This window comes from Chaetodon auriga, chromosome 21 (genome assembly GCF_051107435.1).
Source record: "Chaetodon auriga isolate fChaAug3 chromosome 21, fChaAug3.hap1, whole genome shotgun sequence".
Taxonomy (NCBI): domain Eukaryota; kingdom Metazoa; phylum Chordata; class Actinopteri; order Chaetodontiformes; family Chaetodontidae; genus Chaetodon; species Chaetodon auriga.
The window spans coordinates 66,591-87,610 of record NC_135094.1 but is presented as its reverse complement, the minus strand read 5'-3'; the positions used below and the strand labels follow the sequence as shown (position 1 = coordinate 87,610).

At 44.4% G+C, this 21,020-nt stretch overlaps 1 protein-coding gene across 17 annotated transcripts in view; it reads left to right on the top strand.

Annotated features, from left to right (window-relative positions):
* Positions 1-21,020, top strand: part of epb41l3a (erythrocyte membrane protein band 4.1-like 3a) — a 39,216-nt gene that overhangs the window by 15,340 nt on the left and 2,856 nt on the right. For 3 of the 17 annotated variants that reach the window (XM_076721521.1, XM_076721518.1, XM_076721519.1), the window contains 17 exons: positions 1,096-1,248; positions 6,032-6,129; positions 6,286-6,461; positions 7,462-7,539; positions 9,396-9,500; positions 9,634-9,785; positions 10,150-10,197; positions 11,244-11,273; positions 11,355-11,543; positions 11,845-11,874; positions 12,065-12,547; positions 17,103-17,198; positions 18,058-18,135; positions 19,347-19,391; positions 20,079-20,177; positions 20,451-20,531; positions 20,752-20,873. In XM_076721521.1, coding sequence (XP_076577636.1) covers positions 1,096-1,248; positions 6,032-6,129; positions 6,286-6,461; positions 7,462-7,539; positions 9,396-9,500; positions 9,634-9,785; positions 10,150-10,197; positions 11,244-11,273; positions 11,355-11,543; positions 11,845-11,874; positions 12,065-12,547; positions 17,103-17,198; positions 18,058-18,135; positions 19,347-19,391; positions 20,079-20,177; positions 20,451-20,531; positions 20,752-20,862 — 2,052 coding nt within the window. In that variant the 3' untranslated portion in view covers positions 20,863-20,873. The remainder of the gene's footprint in view (positions 1-1,095; positions 1,249-6,031; positions 6,130-6,285; positions 6,462-7,461; positions 7,540-9,395; positions 9,501-9,633; positions 9,786-10,149; positions 10,198-11,243; positions 11,274-11,354; positions 11,544-11,844; positions 11,875-12,064; positions 12,548-17,102; positions 17,199-18,057; positions 18,136-19,346; positions 19,392-20,078; positions 20,178-20,450; positions 20,532-20,751; positions 20,874-21,020) is intronic. The other 14 variants (XM_076721524.1, XM_076721522.1, XM_076721530.1 and 11 more) reach the window with 10 other exon arrangements.

Genomic DNA, 21,020 nt, shown 5'->3' with positions numbered 1-21,020 from the left:
GTCAAAGGGAACCTTCAGCGTGTTCATATTTAGATACAGTAACCTGAACTCCTTTGTTATATTGTCCAGGACTGGAGTCCAGTCTTGACAAGTCTCTTTCTATTGTCCTGGACTGTGTGCCCTTTCCATGTGTCAACCATAATTTTTTTTAGACATGAAATTTGGTTAAACAGACAGATACAGAAAGATATCACACTTTAATAGATACTGTTTCACATTGTGAAATAATATTTCTATTTGAATATCGTTGTGTTTTTTCTCACAATTATCACAATTTTAGAAAATCATTCAATAGGAATGTTTAGATTGTTTCCTCTTTCAGATCTTTTTGGACCCCAACACCCAGCAGTCAGCTGTTCTATGAAGATAGTTCCAACCTCAAGTTGTCACACATAGTGGTTTGGTCGACAGTCTTCTGCCACAGTCGGACCAAAATTCACTTCCCATTAATTTCTATGTGAAATGGAGCGAGACACATTCGATTCTGCTCGTGAATTGACCAGCCTGCTTTGCTTCCTGTAGACTTCAGAGAGAGGGGATGGCCTCTCATTTGGGAAAAAATGTTGTTCTCCATCACCATCACTTTTGTCTACACATCAAGAGTAAAATTCACCAGTAGTTCAGTCTGACTGTTCCATTAACTAACTGAAGCAGCAAGTGCTTTGGATGACAGTGAGAGACTGAACTGCAGATGTCAGATCTTATCTTTACAAGCTGGTGATGGGAAAATCATAATTTGATGATCAGAAACATACTGAAAACATGCTTTGTTTTAGGAAAAAGAGGAAAAAAAACAAGAATAAACTAAACTAAACCACTGACTAAGATATGCTTGTGTTTAATCGTGGTAAATATTGGGAGAACAAGACCTTGAAGGACAATTTGACAGAATGAACAACCTGTTCCATTGTATTCATTCATGAGTGTGTGTGTACGTGTGGGTGCATGTGTGCGTGTATGTGTGTGTTTGTGTGTGTGTGTGTGTGTGTGTGTGTGTGTGTATATGTGTGTTTTTTTGTGTGTGTTTGCATGTGTGTGCATATGTGCGTATGTGTGTGTTTGTGTGTGTGTGTATGTGTGTGTGTATATATGCAGGACTCGGAGGGTGTGACCATCATGCTCGGTGTGTGCAGTAGTGGTCTGCTGGTCTACAGAGACAGACTGAGGATCAACAGATTCTCGTGGCCAAAGATCCTGAAGATCTCATACAAACGGAACAACTTCTACATCAAAATCCGACCTGGAGAGGTGAGATGCCAACACATACAGCAACACCACAGATTATTCTCATCATTATCTATGGACCATGCATATCTACATCAGCAGTAATTTAGAAATCTTTCTCTGAAACTGTGTTCGACAGATGAACGTGACATCTCCATCAAGGGGATTCAACCATATTTGTCCAACCTCTGAAAAGATTAAAATGTAATTTCAATTCAATTCAATTCAATTCAATTCAACTCAATATTCCTTTATTAGTCCTGCAAGGGGAAATTCCAAATTACAGCAGCACCAATAAAGCGGATAGAGTAGTGAATAAGTATATACAAAAGTATATACAAAAGAGTGGAATAAAAAATAAACATCTTCTTAAGAAATTCTAAATAGTATTTACATTATTGCACAGATTATTGCACAGATAATGCACATATTATATACTTGGAGCAGTTTCTGTTCTGTAGTCTGACAGCTGCAGGGAGGAATGACCTGCGATACTGCTCCTTCACACACTTTGGATGTAGCATCCTGTCACGGATGGAGCTCCTCAGTGCAGTGAGTGTGTGTTGGAGGGGGTGGGAGTCATTGTCTGTCATGGAGGACAACTTGGCTGTCATCCTCCTCTCCCCCACCTCCTCCACCAGCTCCAGTGGGCATCCCAGGACAGAGCTGGCCTTCCTGATGAGTTTGTCCAGCCTCTTCCTGGCAGCTGTAGTGATGCTGCTCCCCCAGCAGACTACACGATAGAAAATGGCAGAGGCCACAACAGAGTCATAGAAGGTCTTCAGGAGTGCCCCACGCACCCCAAAAGACCTCAGCCTCCTGAGCAGATAGAGTCTGCTCTGTCCTTTTTTATAAAGTGTAGTGGTGTTATGAGTCCAGTCCAGTTTGTTGTTCAGATGAACACCCAGGTCTTGATCAGTATGTTCACAAATATCATGGAAAATATTTCTGAGGCGCCCTGATCAGACAGAATTTAACTGTGACAGGTTTGTAAGTTACGATCATAGGTAAAAACAAACCAGGTGTTTTCTGTCCTGTCCAGGACTAGATATCACTTATCATAAAAGTACATCAGTATCATAAAAAATCATCCCAAGTTGTCAAGTTGAGGAGGACAAAATACTCTCTATATATATTCTAAATACCAATATAACTTTCACACAGAAAAATACTTGTTTTAGTGCAGGGCCTTTATCAGAGTGTATGCAGGTTCAAGGGCATAGTTTGTGCACAGCTGGAAGCTGGACACAGTTATTTAGGAACCAGTCACTTTTCTTATCCCACGGTTCTAGATATCCGAAGCCGAATCACAATTGTATACTGAAGTCTAATTTAAACCCCATTACATGCAATACAAATCTTCACAAAATCACATCATTGGTTCATTAGTTGGACCAGTGTGTTCACACATATCATAAAAAAGATTTCTTTGAAAAATAAACATGAAGTTAAATATAAACCAGCTGATTAGAGACTGAAGAAACATTTCACTAACAGCAAAAACGCCATGCAACACAGCTGTCGTCCTGAATAGAAGATCAAGATGGCGCCGCGGACGGCTGCCTCGGTGTGTTGGTGCGCATTGTTTTGTTTTGTGTTTTAAACCTGTTTTTTGTGACGGTACCCAGAGCTCTTTCACCAGAGAAGAGCTCATGAACATCAGGGGAGCAACACCAGAAGATTTATTTCCTGAATTTCTGCTCCCAACAGTGGAAATTTTGGACATACTGGTCAAAGGTGCCCTTGCTCACGCAGTGAAACGCCGCAGGAGACAAAAACGGGCCAGCGTGCTCGTGCGCCTTCGCCAGCGCGGATTACGCGTGCCGTTACCGGAAATATTTCTCTCTAACATGCGTTCACTGCCCAACAAACTGGAGGAATTGCAACTGCTGTTGGGTAAAAATAGGGACTTTTCTTCATCTGCGGCTTTGAGCTTCATCGAGACGTGGCTCTGTGGATTAATACTGGACTCGCTGCAGCTGGCTGGCTTCCAATTCCACCACGCGGACAGAGACACGGAACTTTCCGGCAAAACTGAAGGTGGAGGAATCTGTTTCTACATCAACAGTGGTTGGTGCAACGACGTCACAGTGATCCAGCAGCACTGTTCTCCTGACCTGGAATCTTTCATCATTGACTGTAAGCATTTTTATTCACCCCGTGAGTTCGCTTCATTCATTCTGGTCGGCGTTTACATCCCGCCGCAGGCCAACGTGCAGGACACACAGCGTATGCTCGCCGACCAGATACTGCATGTGGAGCAGACCAACCCGGACTCTTTAGTTATTGTCCTTGACGACTTTAACAAAGGTAACCTCACCCACGAACTCCCTAAATACAGACAGTTTATCAAATGCCCGACCAGAGAGGAGAACATTCTGGATCACTGTTACACCACAGTCAGGGATGCTTATCACGCCGTCCCCCGTGCTGCACTGGGCCACTCTGACCACGTCATGGTCCACCTGATTCCTGCGAACAGGCAGAAACTAAAGCTCTGCAAACCTGTAGTGAGGACATCAAGGAAGTGGACCAGCAAGGCTGTGGAAGAGGAGTCAGGCTGTACTGACTGGGATGTGTTCAGGACTGCTACCAACAGTCTGGATGAGTACACGGAGGCTGTGACGTCCTACATCATCCTACATGAAAACTGCTGTGTTCCATCACGCACCAGGGTGAGTTACAACAACGACAAACCCTGGTTCACAGCCCAACTCAGACAGCTAAGGTTGGCAAAGGAAGAGGCCTTCAGGAGTGGGGACAAAGACAGATACAAAGAGTCGAAGTACAAGTTTAGCAAGGCGGTGAAAGGGGCTAAATGACTGTACTCTGAGAAGCTCCAACACCAGTTCTCAGCTAACGACTCTGCGTCTGACTGGAAAGGGCTCAGGCAAATCACCAACCACAAGCCTAAAGCCCCCCACTCCATCAACAATCGACGCCTAGCCAACGACCTGAACGAGTTCTACTGCCGCTTTGAAAGACAATGAGACAGTCCAGCAACCATCCCCCACGACACCTCCCAACAGCTTCAGCTCCAGTCACCTCCACCTTAAAGGCCCCCCCTCCCCACCCACCTCAGTGACAACTCTTTCCATTCATGAGAGGGACGTCAACAAACTCTTCAGGAGACAGAACCCCCGGAAAGCAGCTGGACCGGATTCTGTCTCCCCGCCCGCCTTGAAGCACTGCGCTGATCAGCTGTCTCCAGTGTTCACAGACATTTTTAACACCTCATTGGAGACATGTCACGTGCCAGCCTGCTTCAAGTCTTCAACCATCATCCCTGTTCCCAAGAAGCCAAGGACCACAGGACTTAACGACTTCAGACCCGTCACCCTGACCTCTGTGGTCATGAAGTCCTTTGAGCGCCTTGTACTCTCACACCTCAAGGACATCACCGACCCTCTCCTGGACCCCCCTGCAGTTTGCCTACAGAGCCAACAGGTCTGTAGACGATGCAGTCAACTTGGCACTCCACTTCATCCTCCAGCACCTGGACTCCGCAGGAACCTACACTGGGATCCTGTTTGTGGATTTCAGTTCTGCCTTCAACACCATCATCCCAACTCTGCTTCAGGAGAAGCTCTCCCAGCTGAGCGTACCTGACTCCACTTGCAGGTGGATTACAGACTTCCTGTCTGACAGGAAACAGTGCGTGAAGCTGGGGAAACACGTCGCCGACTCAAAAACCATCAGCACCGGATCCCCCCAGGGCTGCGTTCTTTCTCCACTGCTCTTCTCCCTGTACGCAAACAGCTGCACCTCCAGTCACCACTCTGTCAAGCTCCTGAAGTTTACGGACGACACCACTCTCATCGGACTCATCTCTGATGGCGACAAGTCCGCCTACAGGTGGGAGGTTGACCATCTGGTGACCTGGTGCAACCAGAACAACCTGGAGCTCAACGCTCTAAAGACAGTGGAGATGGTTGTGGACTACAGGAAGAACTCAGCCTCACCTGCCCCCATCACCCTCTGTGACTCCACTATTGACACTGTGGAGTCTTTCCGCTTCCTGGGAACTATCATCTCCCAGGACCTCAAGTGGGAGCCAAACATCACCTCCCTCATCAAGAAAGCACAGCAGAGGATGAACTTCCTACGGCAGCTGAAGAAATTCAGCCTGCCAAAGACAATGATGGTGCACTTCTACACAGCCATCATTGAGTCCATCCTCACCTCCTCCATCACCATCTGGTACGCTGCTGCCACTGCCAAGGACAAGGGCAGACTGCAGCGTGTCATCCGGTCTGCAGAGAAGGTGATTGGCTGCAATCTCCCATCTCTCCAGGACCTGTACACCTCCAGGACCCTGAGGCGTGCAGAAAAGATTGTGGCTGATCCCTTTCACCCAGGACACAAACCCTTTTAGACACTCCCCTCTGGCAGGAGGCTGCGGTCCATCAGGACCAAAACCTCACGCCACAAGAACAGTTTTTTCCCATCAGCTGTCAGCCTTATCAACAAGGCCCGGAACCCCCCCTGACACTCTTCACACTCCACCTCTGCCTCATCTTGTCACATTGACATAGATACAGCTCTATGTGTTACATTAACGCTCAGCTTGGACTTCTTTCTGAAAAAACAGACTGTGTATATATATTTATATTGTGATATTTTTTACTCTTATTTTTAGTAGATGTGTCATACACCAACTTCACCACAACAAATTCCTTGTATGTGTAAAATCGTACTTGGCAATAAAGCCTTTTCTGATTCTGATTCTGATTCTGTCAATGATATATCCCTGATCTATCTGTCCATCTCCAGTTTGACCAGTTTGAGTCTCTTTTTATATCTCCAGTTTGACCAGTTTGAGTCTACCATTGGCTTCAAGCTGCTGAACCACAGAGCAGCTAAAAGACTGTGGAAAGTCTGTGTGGAGCATCACTCCTTCTTCAGGTCAGTCACAGTGGCTCTGTGATGTGTTTAAGGTCATGATGTGACGTGACACAATGTGTCACATGATGCCAAACATGATATGATGTGACGGGACAGTGTGACGTGACAAGTGAAGACAAAATTTGACAAGTGTCTGTCTGCCTATCTGTCTTTCAGGCTGATGTCTCCAGAAGAAACCCCTAAGAAGTTACTGTCTCTGGGGTCAAAGTTTCGCTACAGTGGTCGGACTCAGATCCAGACTCGCAGAGCCAGCGCTCAGATCTCCAGACCTGCACCACATTTCCCACGATGCATCAGCAAGAGGAACATGCTGAGCCGCAGCCTGGATGGAGGTACTCATGCTGATCATGCTAGGACTGGTCCCTGACATAGTACTGGTCCTTGTAGAAGAACTGGTACCTGTGGTAGTACTTGTCCTATTTTATTATCCCAGTGGTAGTTGTACTGATCTCAATGATAGTAGTAGTTTTGATCCCAGTAGTATTACTGGTTCCAATAGTTGTAGTTCTGGTGCCAGTTGGCCTAGGACTGGTTTCAGTATCAGTCATTCTGGTCCTAGTACTAATGGACCCGATAGTAGTGGTCTTTGTCCCAGTAATAGTGGTTCTGGTCCTGGTAGTCATAGTACTACTTTCAGTAGTCCTAGTTTCTGGTCTCAGTAGTCATCGTACTGGTCTAAGTATCAGAAATACTGGTCTCAGTGCTAGTAGCCCTGGTCCTGTTAGTAGTAGTATTCTTTCTTGCAGTTGTGTTATTTGTTCCAGTAATTGTAGTTCTGGTCACACTATGACTACCATAGTATTGGTCCCTGGAGTAGTAGTAGGACTGGTCCTAGTAGTAATAGTATTGATCTCAGTAGTAGTGGTGGTACTGGTCCCTGTAGTAGTATTCCTGGTCCCCTTTCTTTTAATTATGGTCCCAGTATTCATAGTACCAATATTACTAGTAGTGGTACCACTAGTAGTTGTGCTGCCACTAGTTGTTTTGATCTCAGTAGTAGAAGTACTGGTCTCAGCACTAGTAGCACTGGTTCCAGTAGTTTTAGTGGCAGAAGTGTCCAACCATCTATCTGTACAATGTTTTAGGGATTTGGGTTTTATGATTTCAGGTTCAGCTCCGTGATTGGTCAGTTATTTCTTGAACTTGTTGATGCACTAGTCCAAGTAGTTATAGATCTGGTCTCAGGAGCAGTAGTAGCTGTTGTCTTAGTATTACTAGTGATATTGGTCTCAGTGGTAGCAGTATGAGAGTTCATGTTCAGGAACCTCACACTTATGTAAGTGAGTTCTTTCTTGTGCTTGTTGGTGATGAGAATTGTTGATTGGTTCTCAGCTTCCAGGGCCACGTCCTCTCTGATTGGCTCTCCAGCCATCACAGTGTCCCCCAAAGCCAATGGTGATGCACACACAGGTAGAGCTCATTATTGCAGTAACACAGCTGCTGGCTGCTGTAGTACTGTAGTAGTATTGCACTGGGATTGGCCACAGCACTGAATGCTTCACTTTGTTCAGCTTGTCAGAGAATGCTGTGTCCTGATTGACTCTGCTTCAATTCAATTCAACATTCCTTTATTTGTCCCGCAAGGGGAAATTCCAGATTACAGCTGCATCAGTAGAATGCTTCATCAGCCACATCTGGAATTGGTTGTATTCCTTTCTGTCCTAACAGGTCTTCTGTTTCTGCCCTTGTGATTAGGTTGTCAGACCTCCATCCTGTCATCAATAACATAATCAGACAGATTTTTTTTATTCATCTTTTTTTATTAGATAGTGAAAATAAAGAGAGGCAGGAAGTGGTGAGAAGGGGGGTGGGGGGTGGGGGGTGGGTTGAAGCAAAGGACGCAGGATGCAGTAAAGGGCCTGTGGTTGGAATCAAACCTGGAGCTCTACCAGGTGAGCTACCTGGGCGCCCTGATCAGACAGAATACAACTGTAGGTGACAGGTTTGTAAGTTATGATCATAAGTAAAAACAAACCAGGTGTTTTCTGTCTGATCTAGCAGTAGACATCACTTCTAATAAAATATATGTGGAAAAATACATCAGCATCTGAAAAAATCTAAAAAGGTAGCATGGCGGACTCAGTGGAAGAAGACCCACACTCCCTGTATAAGGTCATTCTAAGGTAACTACACTAATGAAAACATACTCACGAATATAATATTCCATTTATACCATTTTCTGCCAATATATGTCTTACAACTCTCACAAACTGGACCTTTAAAATCCTCCTACAATGGAAAATGAATGGGTTTCATCCAGGTGTCCCTTTATTGCCATCTAGTGTGTGGTCCAAATAGTGAATCAATCAATCAGTAACCAGAAACAGTGTTTTGTGATGCTTCATATTGCATGTAATGGGATTTAAATGTTATTTAACTAAATATTTGTCATTGATCATTATATCTAGAGCCATGGGATAAGAAAATTGATTGGTTCCTAAATCCCTGGGTCTACCTTCCAGCTGTATACTAACTATGCTCTTTCATTTATTCCTGAACTGAATCAGTGTACTTGAAACCCTCTGATTAAGGCTCTCTTCTGTAATAGATTAGCGTTTTTCTGTTGTGATGTGAACAAAACAAGTGAAATATGAGTATTTTGTCCTCCTCCACTTGATCGCTTGGGATGTGCTACCTTTTATATTTTTTGTTAGATGCTCACTGAATTTTGGGTTTAGCACTACACCGAGACCCCCTTTGTTGAAGCACAGCCTCCTTTTCCAACACTTCAGTATCATGTTTCAGCGTTTGCCTTGCCCCTCATCCATGGAGCAAGGCGTCACCTTTCCATTTCTGAATGTTGCTCTGCTTCTTTCTAATCGACTTTTGTGTTGTTGTTTTTTTTCTCTGAACTTGACAGGAAGGTGGTCTGACCCTCAAGGGTCATGTTAGCATTATTCGTATCTTTAGCTTAATCAGCATTGTTGACTTTGTTAAGCAGTGTGATGCTAGATAAAAGGGTCAGCAGGTCATATATAACAATTTAACAATAATAATTATATAGTAACATAAAATGGGTCAGGGCTTCATGGTGGCTCTGAATGCTAACTGGCTGATTTGTCCAGGCTGCTTTGCATGTCCCCTGAGCTCTGACTGGCTGAACATGCCGTTGCCTTGGCAACGAGCAGCCATGATGCTTTGCTGCTGATGAACATGAAGACAGCTTGGCTGACAGCATCACAGTGGTCGCTATAGTTACTGCAGCTGGCTGGTGGCTGCTGTGGTTAAATGTGTGTGTGTGTGTGTGTGTGTGTGTGTGTGTGTAGACATGGGTGCAGGCCTGTACGGAGCATCTAAAGCCATCGCTGTTAGTGACCTCATCACCACCGTGACACCTGAGAGGAGGATGGAGGAGAGGAGGGCAGAGCAAGGTGCAGAAAACAACCAGTCAGATGAAAAACACTGAACCAGGGGACTGAAACTGAAACTAACTGATTCCTCCATCTGTCTCCTGCTCTCCTTGTCTCGTTTTCTTGTTTCCTCTCCATTTCTCATGTCTCTTAGTTGAGGAGGTGCTGGTGTTGGGGGATGAGGTGCAGGAGAGGATGGAGGTGCATAAAGAGGAGTTGCAGCAGGATGAAGAAGAGGAAGAGAAGGAGGAGAACAGAGAGATTTCTCAGCAGAGTCCTCTGACACCTCAGAAACATGACACCAAGGTAATTAACACCTGTCTCACCTGCCTCGCTTATCTCACCTGTCTCTCGTACCTCACTTCACTCATCTGCCTGACTTGTCTCACTTGTCTCACGTGTCTCACTTGACTCATCTGCCTCATCTGCCTCACTTGTCTCACCTGTCTCACCTGTCTTGCTTGCCTGGTTTGTTGACTTGAAACACTGGAACAAATACAAATGTTATAATTTGATAACTGCTTGTTGTGAATTCTGTGAGGTTTTAGTGTCAATAAATAAAAATGTACCAAACAAAGTGATGAGTTTGGGGTGAAAATGCCTGTTAATAATGTGAATTTTCTGTCAGACTGAACATAAAATTAACCTGCGTGTATGTTTGTCTGTTTAGACTGAGCTGACTGATACAGCTTTGGATGGAGACCTAACGGTTACTGAGGTACTGCTGATCTCTACAGTGAAGGGTAGGGTTAGGCATCTGCCAACTAGCATCGTAACTTCTGATCCCACCAGCATGAACACCACAGTCCTATAATTTCACCACAGAGCTGAACAGAGCAGGTCACATTTAAAACACATGAACTGATTAGCTATGATCAGTAACTGGGGTCCTAAACGCTTGTTTTTACACTGAAAACAATGTAGGCAACCACTGGCTGTCTGAAAGTGCGGTAATGGTTAAATTAGTGTTAGGATCCTGTTATTTTGGTAGCCTTGTTCCTGTTTTACTTTGGTAGCCTTCCCTTGTGTGTCTTAGTTTCTTTACTTCCTGTAGGTTTCCCGCCTTTGTTAGGTTGATTGGGTCCACCTGTGTCTGTTTAGTTCCCCCCTCTATTTAAGTCTGTGTGTTTCTTTTGTCTTTGTGGGATCATCCTCTTGCGTGTGGTTTCCTTGTTCCAAGTGACTTTAGTGAGTATTCTGGCCTAGTCCTTGTTCTTCTAGTTTGGTTATGAGTTTGTTTTCCTAGAACTGCCTTTTGTTTTTTTTTGTTTTTTTTTGTTTTTTGGGGGGATTTTGTATGTGGTGGATTTTGGTTGCCTTTATTTTTGGCTGAATAAATTACTTGGACTGCCAAAAACAAAAACAAAAAAAAAAAAAGGCAGTTCTAGGAAAACAAACTCATAACCAAACTAGAAGAACAAGGACTAGGCCAGAATACTCACTAAAGTCACTTGGAACAAGGAAACCACACGCAAGAGGATGATCCCACAAAGACAAAAGAAACACACAGACTTAAATAGAGGGGGGAACTAAACAGACACAGGTGGACCCAATCAACCTAACAAAGGCGGGAAACCTACAGGAAGTAAAGAAACTAAGACACACAAGGGAAGGCTACCAAAGTAAAACAGGAACAAGGCTACCAAAATAACAGGATCCTAACAATTAGTTTGTAGATAAATGGGAAAACTGTTCTAACATGAACCTGTCTGTCTGTCTGCCTGTCTGTCTGTCTGTCTGTCTGTCTGTCTGTCTGTCTGTCAGTCTGATCAGGATGAAGACTTGAAAACTCAGGTAAGACTAATCAGTCGTCTTGATGTAATGGCGTTCTCTCCTAATACAGACTCAGATTTTCTCTCTGCTGTTGATCTTCAGGAGACGTTGGGGAGTCCAGAGGAGGAACAGAAACCTCAGAGCACCATCAGTGCTCTCAGACGCTCATTCTTAGAGGGAGAGGTAGGAGGAGCAGGTGGAGGGATGACAGAGTGGGAGAAACGTCTTGCCTCCTCACCTCTACGACGAGTCGACGACTCCCCAATGATTGAACCGCTGGAACTAGATGAGGTGAGGAGGGACTCTGGTTATCTGTACATATGAACACAGAGGTATCCACTGGTGAATAAATGTATTGAACCACTCACACAGAGCTGCAGGTTCACTGATTTCATCAGTCAATCTGTCCCATCATTATTACAGACTAATTACAGACTTAATCCTTGATTCTGGAACAGAACCAAAAGTTGTGAGTCTGTAAATTTTAGGACTCTGTCTCTCTCTGTCTGTCTGTCTGTCTGTCTGTCTGTATGCATGAATGTTGCTCTGCTTGTATGTCTTCTGTCTGTCTGTATATCTGTCTGTCTCTCAGACTCTCCCACTGGACAACCGCTCAACTATGGTAGGTTCACTGAGTTGTCAGTCAAACACAAAAATGAACAGTCCACTAAACCAGGCAGGTGCTAATGACCTCACCTCTCCTCCTCAGCTGATGGTTAATCAGTCAGTCTGTGTGTGTGTGTGTGTGTCTGTGTGTGTGTGTGTGTGTGTGTGTGTGTGTGCATTTGATGTTGCGCACCTGTGTACTCCAGGAGAGTGGGACCATAACAAACCTAGTTCTCCCTCAGCCAATCAGAGAGAAGAGCTATACTGTAGGTCGAAGCTATGACACGTCCTCCGGCAGGGTCATCACCATGACAACCAGGGATGACAGCTCTGATGTTACCATGACAACAGGGAATATTGAGATGGACACGCAGTTCAGAATCATCCCACTGTCCACCGCTGATGATGTCATCACAGGGGGACCATTAATCACAATTTGTGAGGTGAAGACACCAACCTCACCACCTGAGATAGTGCCCGGTGTCTGTGACATCATCAATGATGCCATTAGTGGGAATGACACCAGAGGAGGTGGAGTCAGTAGTCTGGACCTCCAGCAGGGTGGAGCCCCCGTGATCTCACCTTTGACCCCACTAGTCCCTCTTAAATCCCCCCTGGACGAGCCAATCCTAAGCCCTGCTCCCTCACCGGGTCTGTCAGGCAGGACGTCACCCTCCCTCTCCAGAGTGGTACGCTGATTCATTGGTCACTGGTGGGCATGGAAACAAGCATGAAGAGCAAACCCAGCAACCTGACCGTGACACATTAACCCCTGCAGTGCTGAAACAGGAAATCTGGCTGAACAGTGGCTCATCTGAGCCGGTTCAAACTGAACACCTCAGCTTCATGAAACTGCTGGAAGCTGATAAATCAGGTGGACATCAGGTGTGACAAGTTGGTCCTTTGAATACTTTCAGTGCTTTAATCCCAAGAAGTAGAAGAGTCCCAAAATAGTTGTGTTTTTCGGTCAGAAGCGTCATCAGTTGAACAATGAGAATCAGAATCTGTAGAAATGCACTTCAACCTTCAGACGTCCTATTTTGTTGTTTGAAAGTTGTTTCCATGAATCAGTTTCTCCTCCAGCAGGAGGCAGTGTGGAGCTGCAGTGTTCAGTTTAAACTCCCCTCAGCTTCTCCTTTCACTTCCTACCAGATGCCATTTTGTTTCTATTACTCTGATCAAAATGGTGCAAAGGGAAAAACAAGAGATTTTCTTTGTATCTTTTTTGTTTTCTGTTGTTTGTTGGGTCCATTTTTCCGGTGTTTTTTTTTTTTTTGACTGGCTGCTGGGCAGGGGCTTATTTCTCTTTTACTGCACTTCACGTCCTGTTGGTCAACTTGTTTTGATTGGTTACTTTGGCTTTCTGATACTTTCATCATTATTTGAAGGGTTTTCAGAAACCTGCATGTTTCAATTTTACATTCTCAGTGTCTAGAAGATACATCTGTAATCTTTAATCTGTAATCCTTCAGATCTTTGTTTTTAGAACCAGAGGTGTAGACTCAAAGTCATGTAGACTGAGACTAAAGTTATGATGGTAAGACTAGTTAGTTAAATTGACATCTGCTAATATGGATCAATACAACATAACAGGGCTGGCCAATGCTTGTAATTAACTTTAATCAATATTTAAGTTACTTTTAGAGTTACTATCCATCCATTTTTGCGGTGGCAGCAGGCTGAGGAAGGTTATTCAGACATCACTATCCCCAGCAACATTTTCCAGATACAATAATCCAGGTAGGACCATCCCTTTCCCTGGGGAACAGTATCCCCAGTCAGGGTTAGCAGTTCTCATCAACTACTGATCGTAGCCTGAGCAAAGTCTTGCTTTCCCTGCCTGATTTGTCAAACAGTTTGCCAGAACTTCCTTGAGTTTAACTAAATCTCCTTCTCTATAGCCTCCCTGAACTCCTCCCTCACCCGTGTTTTTGCTTCAGGAGACCTCTTTCTTCAGCTTGACGGCCTCCTTCACCATTGGTGTCCATGAGCAGGTTCATAAGTAGCAGCCACTACAGGCACCAACGACTTTCTGACCACAGCTCCTACCAGCTGGTAGGAGGCTTTGAAAAGAGCAAATTTGGATTACATGCCCCCATGTTCTCCCGGATGCATAACAAATTCTTCCTGAGCTTAAAGTTGAAGACCTCATAGACAGGGCCACAGTCAGACAAGTCGATCATCAGTCTTTGGCTGAAGGTATTCTGGCACCCAGTAGACTTATGAACCACCCTATACTCAAACATGTTGTATGTATGTATGTTACATACCCATGGTTTAGAAAACCACATCATAGCACACCAATTGTAGATTGCCATCAAAAAAGTTACAACAAACCTTACAATTGGGGGCAGCTGTGGCTCCGGTAGAGTGATTTACCAATCAGGAGGTCGGTGGTTCAATCCCTGGCCTTGGCAGTCCACATATCGAAGTATCCTTGGGCAAGATACTGAACCCAAAAAACTGCCCCCGCTGCTGCACCATCGGTGTGTGAATTCATAAGTACTGGCTTTACTTCATCTTTGAACCCAAAATTCCCTTTTAGTCTTTACTAAGATTAGGTTGGCATCAGAAAACACACAGTGATGGTCAGAAATAGGCAATTCTAATACTGAAACATTGTCACTGTTCAACCCTGTTGTTATTACCAAGTCCAAGGATGTGACCATGCTGATGAGTGGCTTCAATTACATGTTGGATAAGTTCAAAGCTGTTCTGTTAATTCATAAACTCCATGGCTTTGGAGTCATTCTTTGTGCTGATATGAATATTCAGGTTTCAATTCAGGATTAATCTGTCATATCTAGTGATACCAAGTGATGCCATCAGTTCTGAGAATTCCTGCAAAAACACCATAGAATATCTTCTTGGTTGATACAATGTAATGATCAGTAGCAATAAATCTGCTTTGAGCTCAAGAGCAAGATATTCAAATGCAATGCCTTCTCCTTTCCTGTTCCATCTGACTATAAAATTATAAGTTGGAGCACAAGCCTCTGTCAGTGGTGTCAGCAGTAGTGCTGCTTAGGCAGCACCAACTAAAATAAGATTAGATTAAACTTTATTAATCCCATGCTGGTGAAATGACGTTGTTACACACAGCAATAACAGCAAGAATAAAAAGATGAAAAAGAGAAATAAAATGAACTATATATCTGTACACTGTATACAAAAGAGTATATATGTATATATATATATACACACACATACTTTTTTTTTCACCCACACACAAAAGGAGATATACAACTGCAGGCTGTGAAATTTCACACCCAAATTTGCCTCCATACAGATCTGGCAGGCCTAAACTCCCAACCACCCTACTCCAGGTTTCTCCATTGTTGCCCACATGAGTGTTAAAGTCCCCCAACAGAACGACAGAGCCCCTTGGCAGTATCCCCTCTAGGACACTACAAAGCAACTCTAAGGAGGCTAGGTACTCTGAGCTTTGACTTGGTGCATAAGCACAAGCAACAGCCAGAGCCTTCCTCTCAGTGGCATGCACTTGAATAGAGGCAACCCTCTTGTTACCTGGGGTGAACTTCGAAGCAGCAACGCCCAGCCAGGTGCTCGTGAGTAACCCCACACCTGCCTGCCACCTGTCACTGGGGCCAGCTCTGGAAAAGTAGATAGTCCAGCCCCTGTCCAGGAGTTTGGAGAAGTGAGTCCACCTACATCTAGTTGGCACTGTTCCACCTCCTGCACTAGCACCGGTTTCTTCCCTGCCAGAGATGTGATGTTCCATGTTCCTTGAACCAGTCTGTGATGTCAGGGGTCAGCAGGCCAAGGTCCTCACCCTTTCCTGCTGCCCGGCTTGTAATGCACCTGACCCCAATACCCGTCCCTGCAGGTGGTCGGCCCACAAGTTAGCAGCTCCATGTAGTTTTACCATTATTTATTTGAACTATTACAACTACAGCGTTACTGGGTGTTTTCAAACATCAAGTTAGATTTTCTTTGTCTGAATCCGTGGACGAGTTGGCAAACTGATTTTCCAACTGCATCAAATAAAATTCAGATGAGATCGTTCTCTCCTCTCATTGGTCACATGTGTCTGTAGGAGAAAATAAACACAGGAAGAGGGTTCTGAAGACGCTCCTATCTGCCCAATAATCAGTGTTAGCTGCTAGCAACTGTACTAAAGCCCAGAATACAAAGCTCACCTGGCTATAGGAGTATGCTTAGCTCAAACCTGCCAACTGCAACTTGTAGTTAGGTCAGATGGGATTTAGATCATGTTCCCATGAGAATTCATCTGTGAGCAGATCTAGACCACTTCCTTTCAATAGTCTGTGTGAATTTGTTTTGCTCTGAGTTCGACTGCTGGGTTCAGATCTGAATAAAAACAATGTACCAACAAACCACAGTCTTATTCAAGCGATGAACCAGAGTCTGATTCAACCAGACTGAATGACACTACAGGTGTGAAAACACATTTAGTGGCAGTTGGTGTGGTGAAGAGGTCAGGATGACTTGATGAGATGATTAGATTCTCCACATCTACTCTTCACGCTAACCCAGTAGAAATTGTGTCCAAAACTCTCAAAGGGTGTATTTTAATGGGGTCTTATTTTGTAGTTGTGCTGCCTCTGTGTTTCATCACTCCTTGTATATTTCTACTTCCCCCCTTCTGTCTCATCCTTCCTGTTTACAGACCAGCAACTTCAAGCATAGTCAATAATCTGTATTGTACATTTGCAACACAACTCACCTGAGAACAGCAGACACCTCTCTCATTACAGTAGAGCATAGTATGTCACAGTATGTAACACTAGATCACAAGAGAATGCATCACAGTAAATCACACAAGGTCACAGTAAGATACAGTAGATCATAGCAGACCGCACTAAGTCAGAGTAGAACACAATAAATCACAGTAGAAACTGTAAGAGAACGACACTGTATACAATCAATTGTCAACTGAAAACTGCAAAATTACACTCAATTACTATAGCTTGCAGGCTAACAACAAACACTGGTTAGTAATCATAGACTAATTACTAACAAATCTATGCTCCACATCCTATCAGATCATGTCCCCTTGGTCTCATCCCCTGTTGCCACATTCCCTGCATGGCTGCAGCCTGGCTGTTAGTTTCTACTGAGAATCACAAAGAAAAGTCATGGCTTAAATCACTGAAAAAATCAAAAATGTTGCAGCAATTCAAAGGTTCTAAGTTTCTGCCTCTTGTTTCTGTCTTTCTAATCTTTGTGTGTTTGTTTGTTTGTGTGCGTGTTTGTGTGCAGCCTAAACCTATATTCGATGAAATGTCTCCTGAGCTGACTGCTCTGCTGAAGTCGGCCAGAGAACAAAAAACCTTCAGAGAACACAACCTGCTGAAGGTGCCAGTCTAACTGTCTGTCTACCCGTTTATGTAAACGCGGCACATTCAGACATCAGACTCAGGAGCTGGATTCAGGTCTGACCCCGTCCCCTAATGAAGGACACAAGGATATTGTTTCAGTTTCTGAACAAATCAAAGTGAAGTTTATTGATTGAATACTATCTGTGATTAACACAAACAGACTCATCAGTTTTCTAATGACTGTTCTATAAGCACTAACAGTGAAACAGACCAGACACAGACCAGAATCCAAAGTGGTCTCTAGTTTCTGTGCCTTCATCATTCTTTTAGTGTGGAGAAGATCTGCTGAGTCAGATTCAAAGTGGCAGTATTAAAACTGATTTTCCGCATCAGTGACTGAATGCATGAAGGTTCCTGTGGCTAAAAAACACAGCTGAAGGTCCAGTTTGTGCTGCTGTGATCACACAGCTTCGTTCAACACCACTAAGGGACGGTCAGCAGGTCTGCAGGTAGAACGAATCAGCTGAGAGTCTGGATCTTCATCCAGAATATCATCAGGATGAGAATCAGTGAAAGGAAAAAGCTTTTTAGAGCTGCTTTAAACCTGAACAGAACCTCCTCTGGTGCAGGTTAGCTGTGTAGCATCAGTTGCGGAGATGTAGCCAGGTTAAAAGAGAAATACCTTCATGACATTGAAAACTCTGGCTTAAGACTCAACATTTATGCTAACCCATTAATCCTGGTACACCCCTCTGGTGTGTACTATTTAGTAAACCCTGGTTAACATTACAACTCCGTATTTGTGAAACCCTGAGTGGTAAATGAACTGTAGGTCTGCCAGCTTCCACCTGTATACCTGATTAATGTGTCCTTTTTCTTTCAACTTCCTTTTTCAGACATCAGAGAAGGTGGAGACGGTCTTCTTGATGACGGAGCCATGTGACCAGCACAAGCCAATGGCAGACCAGCCTCAGGTAGCAACTGGAAATCTTGTGGGCCTGCCCCCTAGTAACCCCCCACCCCCTCCACCTGGGGCCTGCATGACACATGTTGAGGATGTCACAGAAGAATGGGCTAACGATGATGACAGTAACAACACTCATGACCAGACTAACAGTCCAGCAGAAAAACATGACATCAATGACGTTGATGTCAGCGATGACGAGCCTAGTAGCCAGGCTAGTGATGATGATGCTAGCGATGCTAGTGAAGATGCCATCAGTGTGTTAGCACAGGTAGCAGTGGAGGAAGCCATGGAAGCTGCAGTTCGACATGCTCAGAGCCCAGGTCTTACTGATGCTAATCAGGATGCCCTTAATACTAACTTTGCAGTTAGCTACAGTGAGCAGGAGCTAACTAGCATGGCGGCTAACAACAGTCCCAGCACCAGAACCTGTTCTGTTCTGGGTTGTCAACCCACTGGGACTCAGCGTTACCATGAAGACAAGGTCTCCGATGACTCAGAGGATGAGCGAGGGTGGTGGTCCAGAGAAAACTCCCCTCCTCCCTCTTTACCCCACCCAACCTCCAGGTGCTCCCCCTGCTCGGCCAATCAGACGCAACCATCTGACCACAGTGATGACGATAACGATGAGTCTCAGCCTCTGAAGGAGGTAACACATGAAATAGAAATTTGCCTGACTTAAATCTGCCCCATTGACTCCTGTGACCACTACCCAGGTGACTCCTGTCCCTGTGATACCTGTCCCAAGAATTGCCTTCCCATGGACTCCTGCCCCTTTGACTCCTGTCCCATGGACTCCTGCCCCAGTGACCCTACTCCAACGACTCCTCCCCCATCTGTTGGTGATATGATATATAGGCAGCTGTGGCTGAGGAGGTAGAGCGGTCATCCACCAATCAGGAGGTCGGTGGTTCGATCGCTGGCCTTGGCAGTCCACATGCTGAGGTATCCTTGGGCAAGATACTGAACCCCAAAAAAACTGCCCCCGATGCTGTGCAATCGGTGTGTGAATTCATACGTACGTTGCTTTGGAGAAAAGCGTAATTGCAATATGAAGGCAGTGCAAAAAACCTGCAGACTGCCAAGACTTAAATCTTTAAGGACAGAGAGACTGGATTTACAGATCTGTTGTAATTTGAGGAAAATTTTAAGTTACAACCTAATCAGGAAGTTCATTTTAAAGTTTTTTGACTTCATAAATGTTCTGTCTGTTACTATCAGGAAGTCCCAGTGATGAGGAAGACCCTCACCTATGAAGCTCCAGGGGTGAGGACAGTCTTTGTGTGTGTTTTTATTTGTTATATATATAATAGATGGGTTCTACAACCACTCATGAGGATAGATAATTAAAAAATAATTCAGAATTCCTTGAAACTGATTATTAATTTGTGGAATTCAGTCTCTACCTTTCAGAAAATTACACAAGCTGTCACCAGAATCTGTAAAATCAAAGTGCCTCAATAACAAAGTAACAGAGCAGTGAGAATTTCTGCTGCTGTTTGTTCCCTTCACTCTCCTGATCAATATCGCCCCATTCTCATTTCAATCAGCAGAGACAAGTCTTATGGGAAAGATCTTTGGCACTAATATTCCATGGAGAGATTTTGTTCTGGAGGGGCATTGCCCTGAGTAGCAGCAAGATAAATCCCCCCATGGATTCCAGACACTGGTGGTGGTGGCTAATGACTGTGTTGACTGATGAGGCTGATGAGGATGGTGAAATGAAGAAGCTGAAGATCTGCAAAGACTCAGCTGTGATGAGGGGTGGAGAGGTTCATGTAACAGCTGCATGAAAGAACTGAGGCAGAGAGAGAATCAAATTTAAGAAGACAGCAGTGAGATGATAGGCCAACGGTGAAGGTGTGTTGCTCTGCTATTGGACAGATGTGACCAGCTGATGAGAACAGCTTAATCTTAATTGACAGCTGCAGCATGTGTGTTTGTGTGTTTCAGAGCCGAGTAGACTCTGATCCTCCTGCAGGTTTGCTGCTGAGCTCCCAGACCTTCACTGCAGAGACCTCCAACACCACCACCACCACACACATCACCAAGGTAACACCTGTCATCATGGTAACACACACTTCACTATGATAACACAAGCCACTACACAGTCAATCAGTTCAGTAAATCTTCGCCTGGGACAATCGAGGGATTAGTACGATTAATACTTTTAGAGACAGACAAAGGATCCAGTAAAGATAGATAGATAGATAGATAGATAGATAGATAGATAGATAGATAGATAGATAGATACTTTGTTCATCCCAAAGGGAAATTCAATATTTTATTATATTAATTTATTCTATTGTCTGACTTTCTTTTCAGACTGTAAAAGGAGGAATTTCAGAAACCAGAATAGAGAAGAGAATCGTGATTTCTGGAGACACAGATATCGACCATGACCAGGTAAGTGTCTAACTCATCACAATAATATGTCATTATTACTTACCTTTCTAAAGGAGACTTAGCGCAGAAAATAATGAAAACAAACATGATTAAAAGGGAACAGACCTGGATTAACCCGGGATTAACTCAGGACAGATCTGGTTAGATGAAACCAGGGGCTAGTATGTCCTGGGTAAATCCTGACCTGGACCAGGCTCTGACCCTCGTGTCTCTCTTGAAGGCTTTGGCGGCGGCACTCAGCGAGGCACGGCGGCAGCATCCTGAGCTGTCCGTCACACGAGTTGTCGTCCATAAAGAAACAGAGGTCTCTTCTGATTATGTCAATAATTAGAGACATCACAGGTAACAGGAAGGGTCATACCCTGCCCCTACAGATGGAGTCTCAAGCAGGATGCTGATTGGCTGGCTGGTGCATGGCAGCATTCATAGCATTGTGTTTGCATGTTTTGCACAAGTGTTTGTGTTTAGAACGATGGAATTCAACCAAAA